General features: G+C 42.0%; 1 protein-coding gene across 6 annotated transcripts in view; it reads left to right on the top strand.

Annotated features, from left to right (window-relative positions):
• The first annotated feature begins 2,509 nt into the window (after window positions 1-2,509).
• Window positions 2,510-12,594, top strand: part of LOC122560139 (sodium/potassium-transporting ATPase subunit beta-1-interacting protein 3-like) — a 209,890-nt gene continuing 199,805 nt past the window's right edge. For 3 of the 6 annotated variants that reach the window (XR_006314669.1, XM_043710429.1, XM_043710430.1), the window contains exon 1: window positions 2,510-3,042. Coding sequence is in view for 5 of the 6 variants with exons in the window: in XM_043710429.1 (XP_043566364.1) it covers window positions 2,989-3,042 (54 nt within the window). In the remaining variant the exon portion in view is untranslated. Of the gene's footprint in view, window positions 3,043-3,150; window positions 3,232-12,594 lie in introns of all 6 variants that reach the window. The other 3 variants (XM_043710427.1, XM_043710428.1, XM_043710424.1) reach the window with 3 other exon arrangements.

The following is a 12,594-nucleotide window of genomic DNA, read 5'->3' as shown; positions in this document are numbered from 1 at the left end:
AGGAAGGGGAGGGGGGTGTCAGAGATGGTCCAGGTAAATTTAAGGTCAGCGTGGAATGTGTTGGTGAAGTTGATGAATTGCTCAACCTCCTCGCGGGAACACGAAGTGGCGCCAATGCAGTCATCAATGTAGCAGAGGAAGAGGTGGGGAGTGGTGCCGGTGTAACCCCAATGCGGTTCCCTAAAGCGCTAGCAGAGTGCTTTAGGGAACATCTCCGGGACACCCGAACCAATCAACCACACCGCCCCGTGGCCCAACATTTCAACTCCCCCTCCCACTCTGCCGAGGACATGGAGGTCCTGGGCCTCCTTCACTGCCGCTCCCTCACCACCAGACGCCTGGAGGAAGAACGCCTCATCTTCCGCCTTGGAACACTTCAACCCCATGGCACCAATGTGGACTTCAACAGTTTCCTCATTTCCCCTTCCCCCACCTCACCCTCGTTCCAAACTTCCAGCTCAGCACCGTGCCCATGACTTGTTGGACTTGTCCTACCTGCCTCTCCACCCTCTCCTCCCTGACCTATCACCTTCATCCCCTCCCCCACTCACCTATTGTACTCTATGCTACTTTCTCCCCACCCCTCACCCTCCTCTAGCTTATCTCTCCACATTCAGGCTCTCTGCCTTTATTCCTGATGAAGGGCTTTTGCCCGAAACATCGATTTCGCTATTCCTTGGATGCTGCCTGAACTGCTGTGCTCTTCCAGCACCACTAATCCACAATAAAATGACATCTGTGCAGCATTTTAGTTTTCCTTTATTTGAAGGGACATAGACACCAAATAAATATACCATCCCTCCAATTATTCTCTCAAATTAACATGCCTGGCAATCAATGAATGCTAAAAAGCTGCTGAACAGAAGGCAAGTTTCTATTGCCCACTTCATCAAGCCTGACACTAGTCAGTGACAGAGAAGTAAATAAGCCATCAAATTCTACAGAGCTGTAGAATTTTCAGGGGTTTCAAATTGACTGCATATATATGGCTATTAATTTAGGATTGGTTCATCCATAGGCAGAATTAAAGTCTGTATCCCCAAAAATTTGAATATAATTTTATTTTGAAGTGTTCTGCTCATCTGGGGATGGATGGGGGAGGACTAACCCTTCTGGTTTCTGTTCCAGCGCTCCCTCCTGAGGGCATATCAGTTGTGAGCACCTTGTATATGTGCTAGAGAGGGCGCACAACTGGCACAATAGTAAAGGGCATTCACCTTGATCCCATGAGCTATGGCAGTGCCAGTGGCAATCATGTGGAGTAGGGGACTATCAGCATTTATGTCTCCTGATAGATTTATGGGCTCTCCATATTTGTTATGGTGTTAGGCTGATGTTACAAGGATGTCTTTCTTATTTTCGTTGATGTATAATTGACTTCAACAAACCCTGCAAAACATACACTAATGCTTCTTCTTCGAGAAGGAATTTCTTCACCCAGAGGGTTGTAAATCTATGGAATTCCCTGCCCAGTGAAGTAGTTGCCACTACTTCAGTAAACATTTTTAAAACTAAAAATAAAGGAATTAAGGGATACAATGAGAGTGTGGGTAAATGCCTGTCCTCGGATTTTGCCTGTCCTCGGATGCTGCCTGAATTGCTGTGCTCTTCCAGCACCACTAATCCAGAATGTGGGTAAATGGAGTTGAGTCCACAAAAAGATCAGCCATGATCTTATTGAATGGCGTAGCAGCCTTGAAGGGTCACATGGCCTACTCCTGCTCCTAGTTCTCTTGTTCTATGTTCTTAGGTCTACACGGTGCACCACATAAGAAAAGGCAATTGTTGCAAAACCATGAGAGTCATTCCTGGGCTGAATTATTACACATTACTCTATGTAGGATCATTGAGTAATGAAAGCCACCAGGGGGCCTCATGAGTATACTTTAAAATCCCTATTGTTAAAATATTTTTGGAAGGATAATCAAAGCAGCATCTCAGAAATCTTCAAATTTGGAGAAGCTGTGAAGCAGGATTCTTCAATGTTCAGAACGTACAAATGAGGAAAAGTACTTTTGCTTTAAATGCATTTGCCCTCTCGGGCAACGGTTGCTACGGTGACCATTGTCATGAGGAATAATAGGGAAGTAATGCAGAACACTGGAACTTTGTAAATCATGAATTTACATATGTCGAAAGTTTTAAAAAGTATAAAAGAAAATCCTCTAATATCTAAAGCAGGAAGATGCTGCAAAACAAAACCCACATTTGCACACTGAAGCTTTGGTGAATGTTAAATTTGAAACCTCTTCAGGCTGTATTTGGTAACTCAACAATTTTTCTATCCTTCAAACGAGTTTCTGAAACGATTTGGTCAAAACTCTATGCTGCATACATGACCAAAGGGAGCCTTTCAAGGAACATGCGTCGCGATTGGAATTAAATCAATCATTGCAGAAACATCCTGGCAAATGCAGGAAGCCTCTGTCACTGGCAATACTACAATTCACTACAATTCCACTCCAGTTACCTTGACATTTAGATTTGCTGGATCAAATTGAAGCGAAATACTTCCTGAGCTGGTTAGAATTCAAGAGTTGAGAAAGCATATTCCTTTATTTCAGGTGACGTGGGTTGAGAAAAGTTTGGATTTTTTTAAGTGAGGTAGTGAAATCAGGATAAGCTGGGGTCGGGCGGGGGGCTCTGACACCAAACTTGGATTGATATCGATAGTAACGGAGTTTCTAGTGATCTCATCTTTCTCCAGGAGATTGTTGTCTTTAACTGTACAACATCCGTCCGTTAGTGACCCTCCCTCTCTCCCTCCCTCCCTCTCAGCCTGGCACATTGATTGAACTGAACTTTCTAATCCACAAGCGCTCCCTCCACTGAAAGCACCTTCCAGCCCAGCACTGAAAACTGTTCACGTTGTATTTATCTCCCCATTTTCGTTATGCTGCCGGACCAGCCTCGCTGACTGCTCTGTGTATCAACAACAAAGAGTTTTTTTTGTTCGTTATTTCATCCCCGTTGTCCTATTATTTGAGGATGAGCTGTTGTACGGGGCGGTGTACCCTCATCTTCCTATGTGTCCTTCAGCTGGTGAGTGTAAAATCATTCTAAAAAAAAATCAACGTGGAGCATTGTCTCCTTGAGTAGGTTTGTCTTAGTCGGTAGATTGTTTTAATATTTTTCTGATTTATTTGTCAGAACTTTCAGACAATCGATTGTCGGGTCAATGTACTTAATGCAGTTTCTTTCAACATCGCGATGAAATTGCAGTAACTCATGGTAAGGTACAAAAGCGGGTTGGAAAACAGCAGAAAGGTTTATTCATGCCTGCATATAAAAGTCTGAGTATCCCAGTGGGAAGCGTTGTGTTACCAGAGCCTTTGCAATACGATATAAGGAGCCCTGTGTATCATGCCGTGGGTCAATGCAATGCAGCGGGTTATTGTGGCACAGCCAGTTGGGATTAGTGCTGCCTTGTGTCTCCCGGGTTTGTCCGGGAGATCTGGCGCTTCTATCGAGCTGGTTGTTTCTCTCTTTTGTTCCGGCGAACCGAAAGGGGTGACGCAAGGATCCTTTTCAGCGAGAGAGGCAATAACAAAACCCGTTGGCAAGGCCGTGTCCGACTTTGTTTTGAAAGATCAACGGCTTGGTATTTCAAATTCGTGCAGTTCACTGAACTGACATGGCAGGATACGTTCAGAGTGCAGCCCGGTGTACGGCAAGGTGTCTTCCTGGTCAGCGGCTCAGACTTTGCCATTTGTCATTTCAGGCAGCGTGAGATAACACGCGGTTCCATGCGTTTGGTACCAGGACTTTAATCACTGTTGCAAAGAGAGTTCATTCCTGCATTTACCTTCCCCCAACAACCACCCAAGAAGCATTTCAAACCCCACCTCGCACAATGCAATATCACGGTTCGCTCCCAGCGTTTCAAACCATCTGTAGCCACTTGGCCTTCCCAGGTTAATTTCACATCTTCAAAACTAGCCAACGCTTTGAAGTGAGAATGTCATTCAATGGTCGGCTCATTGACATTGAGCGATCTTAAAGCAAAACTGATCACAAGGGGGTGATGAGAGAAATTGAAGAACTGGAAGTGAAAACCCTCTTGTTTAGTTACAGTGTCTGTGGACAGAAAGGGCTTTGAACTGTTTTCCAAAGGGTCCTGCTCCCTGCTGTAAGGGCAGTGTCCTGGGAGAGACACATATTGGAAAGCGAGGAAGTCTTTGAGAAGAAGAGGCAACATGAGACACTTTGATTTGTGCCCTAAATATACCAACATTCTCAGAAATATTTGTTCATAATGCAACACTGAACTTGAATTCTCACTTGGAGAAACCATAAAGATGGTTGCTGTAGAAAATGAAAATGTCACACCAATGTGCTGTGAGGTAAAAACACAACGTGCTGGAGAAACTCAGTAGGTTTGGCAGCATCTGTGGAGAGAGATAAAGAAGAGTCCATTTGGACTGAAAATATTCACTCTGCTTCTCTCTCCACGGATGCTGAAAGATCTGCTGAGTTTCTTCAGCATTTTCTGTTTTTCTTTCAGATTTCCAGCATCCACACATTACTTTTATTAGAATGCACAGTGAAGATTTAATTTGTCCTGCCTAGAGGAAACTTTACACCTGGTGCTGGCCTTGACCTGGAAGTGCTTGATGCTACCAGTGGGTTCAAAAACTGGAAGTTGTTTTGATTTTTGGCAGTAACTTGTTTTTAACTATTTGAACATTAAGAGATATTCTTGTTAAGTTCATAAGATATAGGAGAAGAATGAGGCCATTCAGCCCATTGAATCTGCTCCACTATTTGATCATAACTGATATGCTCCTCGCCTCCATTCTCCTGCTATCTCTCTGTATCCCTTCACCCCATTACCAATTAAAAATCTGTCTAACTGATTTACTCACTACCACAGCATCGACCACACTTTGGAGTAGTGAATTCCACAAATTACAGACCAAACCAATTCATGAATATATTCTGCACATCATCCTTGTATGTTCAATAAATGCCATATTCAGCAAAGAAATGTGTTGGAATTTAGTCATACTTCAAGGATATATGTACATATTATCTAGAGTCTATAACTAAATTAATATTTAGCTAACTTTGTTAAATATATAATTTTATTGGGTAGTGTTGTAGTACAGACATCTTGAACACTTTCCTCATGTAAAACATCTACTCTGCAGAAGACATTAGTTGCTACATTAAAATAAAAATAAGAATGCACAACCCCAAAACATTTTGGTCATTAAATTAAGGCTGGAGCTGGATGACCATTTAATGTGTTTGAAATTCCTGTGAACAAAATTAAGTTATATTGTTTATTATTTAGCATATTATTTGTTTCTTGATGTTTAGCAAGGCACATTAAAGGATTAAAAATGAATTTCATTAGCAGAAGAACATGTCTTTTAATATATTAGAAATTTTATTAATTTTGTCTTAGATATAGCACTTCCTATTAAATGATTAAATCAATTTCAGTTCAACTTCAGTCATCTTTTAGGATTTGTTTAAATATTAATTTTATTGATCTTTTCTGAACTTGACAGTTGCCCTGTGCTTAAATAAAGGCAATGTTCAGGAATGCTGGAGATTTAAATAAAAATCAAAAATGCTGGAGAAACTCAGTTGGTCTGACAGCAACTGTGGAGAGAGAAAGAGAATTATCATTTTGAGTTCATTATGACTCTTCAGAACATTGCAACGTTAGCCAAACCTGACTATTTTGCCATGTCCTAATATTCCAGGATTTGTTGAGCCCTATAATATTTTCTGAAAACTTAATTGTCAGTATCCTGTGATCTGGCAGCCTGCTCTCATCAATAATGATATAACACATAATATTGGGAGTCTGAGAGAAAAGGAAAGAGATGAAGTGGAAAAGTAACTGATCAAAAGTCAACCAAGATTATAGCTGAATTCATTGGCTCATTATTACCAGGCATTATTAGTGGAGAGTTCACAATCAAGGGTCACATTCTAATGATACTGGACAGGCAATATAGAACTGAGATGAGGAGAAGTTTCTTCACCCAGAGACTGGGGTGCTTGCGGAATTCACTGCCACAGCAAGTGGTTGAGGCCAAAATATGAAATATTTTCAAGAAGGAGTTAGATATAATTCTTAGTGTTAAAGGGATCAAAAAATATGAATTGGATGACCTGCCATGAACATATTGAATGGCAAAGCAGATTTGAAGGGATGAATAGGGGCGGCACGGTGGCACAGTGGTTAGCACTGCTGCCTCACAGCGCCAGAGACCCGGGTTCAATTCCCGCCTCAGGCGACTGACTGTGTGGAGTTTGCACGTTCTCCCCGTGTCTGCGTGGGTTTCCTCCGGGTGCTCCGGTTTCCTCCCACAGTCACAAAGATGTGCAGGTCAGGTGAATTGGCCATGCTAAATTGCCCGTAGTGTTAGGTAAGGGGTAAACGTCGGGGTATGAGTGGGTTACGCTTCGGCGGGTCGGTGTGGACTTGTTGGGCCGAAGGGCCTGTTTCCACACTGTAATGTAATCTAAAAAAAAATAGCCTACTCCTCCTATTTCCAATTTTCTATCTTTCTATGTGAGCTTGTTTATTGTGTAGCTACATATTCTGGGTTAAAATTGCACTTTTTCTGAAGGATATAATTTTCCTCTCATTACTATTGAACCTGCTAATAAAATTACATGAGGAGAAAGTGAGGTCTGCAGATGCTGGAGATCAGAGCTGGAAATGTGTTGCTGGAAAAGCGCAGCAGGTCAGGCAGCATCCAGGGAACAGGAGAATCGACATTTCGGGCATAAGCCCTTCTTCCTGAACGTCGATTCTCCTGTTCCCTGGATGCTGCCTGACCTGCTGCGCTTTTCCAGCAACACATTTCCAGCAATAAAATTACATGACCAGAAATTGCATTTTGATTTTAATTAACGGACTGATTTTAGTGGAAATGGCAGGTTGGCAGTCCCGTTCTCTATGTCAGTGTCTCAGTCTGTGTTGAGAGCCAAGCCTCATTACGAACATCACAAAATCTGTCCAGTGTGTGTAATCCACCCACTCCAGACAGATGCAACATTTGGTAATCTCAGTGGTAAGAATTATGGGATAAGAATGTATATAAAAGTGCTCATGGTTATGATTGATGTACTTGGGAGGTGGCGTTGTTAGGTATTTTGTAGGATTCTGAAGAAATGCTCCTTTTCTACCTGTCCTCTGCCTCAGCAGTCACTTGACCTCAGATGTTCAGAAGGCTATTAAAATGATATATTTTGAAGGATCGAATGTAAAGCAACAAGTTCTCTGTTACAATTTTATGTCCATTACTACTTGACTTCCAGGGGTAAGGGGTCTGGATTGAGAACTAAAATTGGTTGCTGTAAGTTGCAAAACTATTTGTTATTATAAATCATTTTCAGGTTATTAATGGCAGAAAGTAAAATGGGCAATATCCCATATTCCAGTAAAAGATAGCCCTCACTGACCATTCACATATATTTGTCAGTATTTGCAGTCAATAAATGTTTGCCTTCAGTCTGGTGAAATATGTAGTTTGATACTGATAAATGTGCAACCATGTGTAAGTAAGCAGAGGATATCTAGGGCATCTCTGGGATTTGCAGTGGGAAGGAAGAGAAAGCAACTATGTCAGAATAATTTGGGGCAGGCACTTCACTATGGTTAAGCCCATGACCAAAGAGGGTTCTTCAATATAAATTGTAAGTTGATTTATCTTCAGAGTGTAGTCTTTCGTAAATCCTTCCAAGTCTTTGAAGTGACTGTGATGCTCAGTGATGAAATAACAAAAGCATAACATTGTGCATTATAAATATTGTGGTATGGCACAGTGAACATGCATTTCAGCATACATCATTGTCAAAAACATAACACATCATACAGGCAAAGTTAAATCTCACTATTTCAAACTATAGCACTTGGGTGACTATTGATGTAATTAAGATATATGGTTTCAAGAAATGTGGATGGTATTTACTGAAGTTGATGGGGGTCTTGGACTGAGTTCTGCCAGAACTCCACCCATTAGAGGCCCAGGATCATTGTGGATCCAGGCCACAGGTGGGTGATGGCTGAGAGGAATCATGGGGAATAACAGGGTGAGGTTGGCAGCAAGATGGTTCAGAGCAGTTCTCCCCTCTCCAGGGCATCAATGTGGACTTCAACAGTTTCCTCATTTCCCCTTCCCTCACTTCACCCCAGTTCCAAACTTCCAGCTCAGCACTGTCCCCATGACTTGTCCTACCTGCCTCTCTTCTTTTCCACCTATCCACTACCCCCTCCCCCCACCGACCTATCACCTTCATCCCCTCCCCCACTCACCTATTGTACTCTATGCTTCTTTCTCCCCACCCCCTCCTCTAGCTTATCTCTCCACCCTTCAGGCTCTCTGCCTGTATTCCTGATGAAGGGCTTTTGCCCGAAACGTCAATTTTACTGCTCCTTGGATGCTGCCTGAACTGCTGTGTTCTTCCAGCACCACTAATCCAGAACCTCCCCTCTCCATTGCTGAGCCTCATCTTTCTGTTGCCAGGTTCCTCGATCAGGCCGAGTGCCTTTGAATGAGAGACTCCCAGGAAGTCTCCAATAACTCAGAGAGGGCTTGTGTCATGGGCTCCCAGCTTAGAGACTGCCCTGTCTGCCTCTGGGTGAATATCAGCAGGAATGGGCTGAGGACCTTAACAGGATAATTGATGGCAGGGTGAGAAGGCTATTTGCTGAATGTAAATGTATTGATAAATACTTTTTTGTTGCATGTTGTATTTGTACTTTTACTAATCTTTTATAAATTATGACCTGTTTTAGAAACCAAATGCTATTAGAATAATGAGTCTTCTTAAAAGAAAGGTCTTGATTGTTATGGGCTGAAATCATGTGGCTTATGATTAAACAGTTTACTATGTTTTCTGCTGTGTCTTTTCACTGAGAACAGATCAATAATAGATCCTTTCTCTCAGTGGTATATTGTCTAAGTGTAGGCTGTAGCCTTATTCTAATTAAACAGAACAATAGGTGCACTTGCTTCAACCACATCACTGAGTTAACACCATGTAAATACCTTGTAAATGACTCTTGCAACTGTCAGAATGATTCTTTCACACTGCCCTTACTTATGCAATCCTAGAAAACCAATTTAACGAAACAGCGGAAAAGCTTGGGTTCATACAGCATCTATCATAACTTCAGGAAGTCCCAAACGGATTCACAATTAAAGAATTTCTTTGGCTGTGAAATTACAATTGTAATTTAATTTTAATATTTATGTATATATTTTATTCATGGTTATCATACATCTAATGATGAGGGAAACATAGCGTTAGCATTAACATCTTTCACTGCAAAATCATGGGATATTGGAAGTATTGGCAAGGGCACCCCTAATTACCTTTGCGAAGTTGGTGGAGAACCACTTTTATGAACCACTAGAGTTCATATGCTGTAAGCATACCCATAGTGCTGAGAGGTAGGGAGTTTTCCTAGATTTTGACCCAGAGATGATGCAGTAATGTGGATAAATTTTCAACAAGATGTTGTGCGAAATGGAGGAAAACTTGCAGTTGGCAGTGCACCCATCTATCTGCTGCCTTTGCCCTCCTAGATGATAAAGATTATCATTTTAATAGGTCAAAGGAGCCTGTGAGGCTAGTTGCAGTGTGTCCTTTAGATGTTACACTGCCATTGCGTACATGGTGAAGGGAATAAATGTGATTGTATTGTCTTAGATTAGATTACATTACAGTGTGGAAACAGGCCCTTCGGCCCAACAAGTCCACACCGCCCCGCCGAAGCGCAACCCACCCATACCCTACATTTACTCCTTACCTAACACTACGGGCAGTTTAGCATGGCCAATTCACCTAACATGCACATCTTTGGACTGTGGGAGGAAACCGGAGCACCCGTAGGAAACCCACACAGACACGGGGAGAACATGCAAACTCCACACAGTCAGTCACCTGAGGCGGAAAATGAACCCGGGTCTCTGGCGCTGTGAGGCAGCAGTGCTAACCACTGTGCTACTGTGCCGTCTTGGCTACTGGTGAGCCCTTGAGTGATTTTTGAGCTGTGTTCATTCAAAGAAAATGGAGCATATTCCATCAGACTCTTGACTTGTACCTTGTAAATGGTGGAAAGGCTTGGGAGAGTCAGGAGATGATGTAGAATTCCTTGCCTCTGATCTTATCTTGCAGGGACATTACGGTCAGTGTAATTTAGTTTTCTGGTCAATATTGAGTTGTAGGATGTTGATGCTAGGGAATCAGGAAATCTGTCATTGAATGTCAAAGGGATGATGGGCTGAGTTAGACTCACACAGAATGAAAATTGTCATTGCCTGGTGGCACTTGCTTGCCATGTATCAGCCCAAGTCCAAATAATGCCAAGCCCTTGATTCATATAGGCATGGACTGCTTCATTTTCTGAGGAGCTGTTTTAAGCACGTATGATAAACCTAAGGTGTGACTCCTTGAAGAATTGACAAAAAACAAGGAAGTAACCAATAATATACAACGTTCTCCTGTTTAGGGGTGGAATTTCTTCTTCTTAATCTTCCTGTGGGCGGCACGGTGGCACCTCCGGGTGCTCTGGTTTCCTCCGACAGTCCAAAGATGTGCAGGTGAGGTGAATTGGCCATGTTAAATTGCCCGTAGTGTTAGGTAAGGGGTAAATGTAGGGGTATGGGTGGGTTGCGCTTCGGCGGGTCGGTGTGGACTTGTTGGGCTGAAGGGCCTGTTTCCACACTGTAATGTAATCTAATCATAAACACAGCGCAACCATTGCATCTTAACTAAGAATGACAAGACCATGGCAGATTATAACTTTAACTGGTGGCAGTAAATAGACAGTCTAAGATCATAAGAAACTTAAGGAAAATAAGTTGGTGTTATGGTCCGAATGCCCACTTCCACTATTTGATAAAACCATGGCTGATCTTTTATTTCCCAGCCCTAATGTACATCTACTAGTTGGTTGTTAACTTGAAATACGTCTTGGTCAAATTTTCTTCCTATTATCTTCATTGGAATTCTACAACCGATCACTTTTCATCACTTCTGAATGAAATAACTCCACAGAGGCTGAAATCCCATTACCAAGTCACCCTTTGTTCACACAAGAACAGTCTTTGGCTCTAGTACTACCTCTTCAGAGACAATTCTCAGAGTGCCAAAATCTTTGACACTCAGCCAGGCCTTCCTGATTAGACCAGATTGACAATTCCAATCAGGGAACTCATATTCTATACTGGATGACCTCATTACAATCTCTCTGAGTCCAAGGACATAGTCCAGTCCTTTTTCTTGGAGAGCCTCCTGGGGTGTTTTAGCATCGGGTCAGATTCCTCTGACTTGGCTTCAACATAGATGGTATGCTACGCTAAGGAGCTCACCCCTTGTGTCAGGAGCACCTCGGTAGAATTTTACTCTCTTCTTCCAGTGTCAAAGGCATTAAGGCAGATACTTCCATTGTGTCCATCTCTGATGGAGAGGACTCATCAATGCTTGACAGATGGGGTGAACTCATGGCAGCCTTTCTGATTGTTTTGAGGAGCAGAGCACATTTTGCTCCCACACTGTTTGGGTATTCGTGGCTTTTATATCGTCCACGTGCTTGTTCAGGACTGTCGTATTTACCATCACTTTATACGTCACTGCTCTGACCTTGCATCAACCATGCCTCTTATCCATGCAGGGCCATTTCCATGATTCTTACACCAAACGTTGTCACCTGTATCAAACTGTCTGTCTCACTTCGCAGAGCGTTGAGTCCAGCATTGGCATACCTGATGTCATTTCATCCTCCCCACACCTCCAGGTCTAGAAAGATCAGACTTAGCCTGGTGCAGAGTCCTCTACTCATTAGCAACTCTGCTGGTGCTATCCCCCTATAGTTGCATGTAGACTGGTCCTATAATCAAATAAGACAGGTTGGTATTTAGTGAGGTGGTAGGCTGTTTCTTCAAGCCTGTCTGTAAAGTTTGGACTGCTGTTTCTGCCAGGCCATTGGATGATAGGTGGTATGGAGCTGTCCTCATATATCGAATCTTATTTAGCTGAAATATTCATAATGAAATAATGAGATGTTGGAGCATTTCTTTACAAAATGCATAATTGGTATAAAGTAAGACATTTTCATTCCATGATGGCTTTAATGCTTCCTTTTGTAATGTTTTCTGAATTGATGTTTTGTGCATTATGTTTGCAAGCATTCAATAACAGATGAGTGAAGCTTTCTCCAGTCTGTCTTACTCAAAATCACTTGGTTGGGAAAAAAATTATTTTTAATAAACAAAGCTAAACTTGTGTAGGAAATAATCATCGTTTGTTTTATCTCATAGTTGCTTCCCTGAGCTCATCACAGATGTTGTATTCTATAAACTTTTCAGCATTTACAAAGTTGCAAACTGTGTGTGACAACAATATTGGTTTAATCTTGCCTATCAAAACTAAACCGTTTTTTTACATGGCTTTAGAACTGAGCAGTAAACCAATTAGCAATAACAAAAAAGTTCAGAAATCTGAAAAAAATACAGTAACCTGGAAAGTTTACATGAAACTATTTACACTACCTCTCATTCAGCATAACTCAATTGACATAAAAGCTTAGCACGTAGGGCAGCAAATAATTAGGAAAGTGGA

The sequence above is a fragment of the Chiloscyllium plagiosum genome, chromosome 20 (genome assembly GCF_004010195.1).
Source record: "Chiloscyllium plagiosum isolate BGI_BamShark_2017 chromosome 20, ASM401019v2, whole genome shotgun sequence".
Lineage (NCBI taxonomy): Eukaryota > Metazoa > Chordata > Chondrichthyes > Orectolobiformes > Hemiscylliidae > Chiloscyllium > Chiloscyllium plagiosum.
Note: the sequence above shows the minus strand (reverse complement) of the source record. Positions and strands in the feature narration are given on the sequence as shown.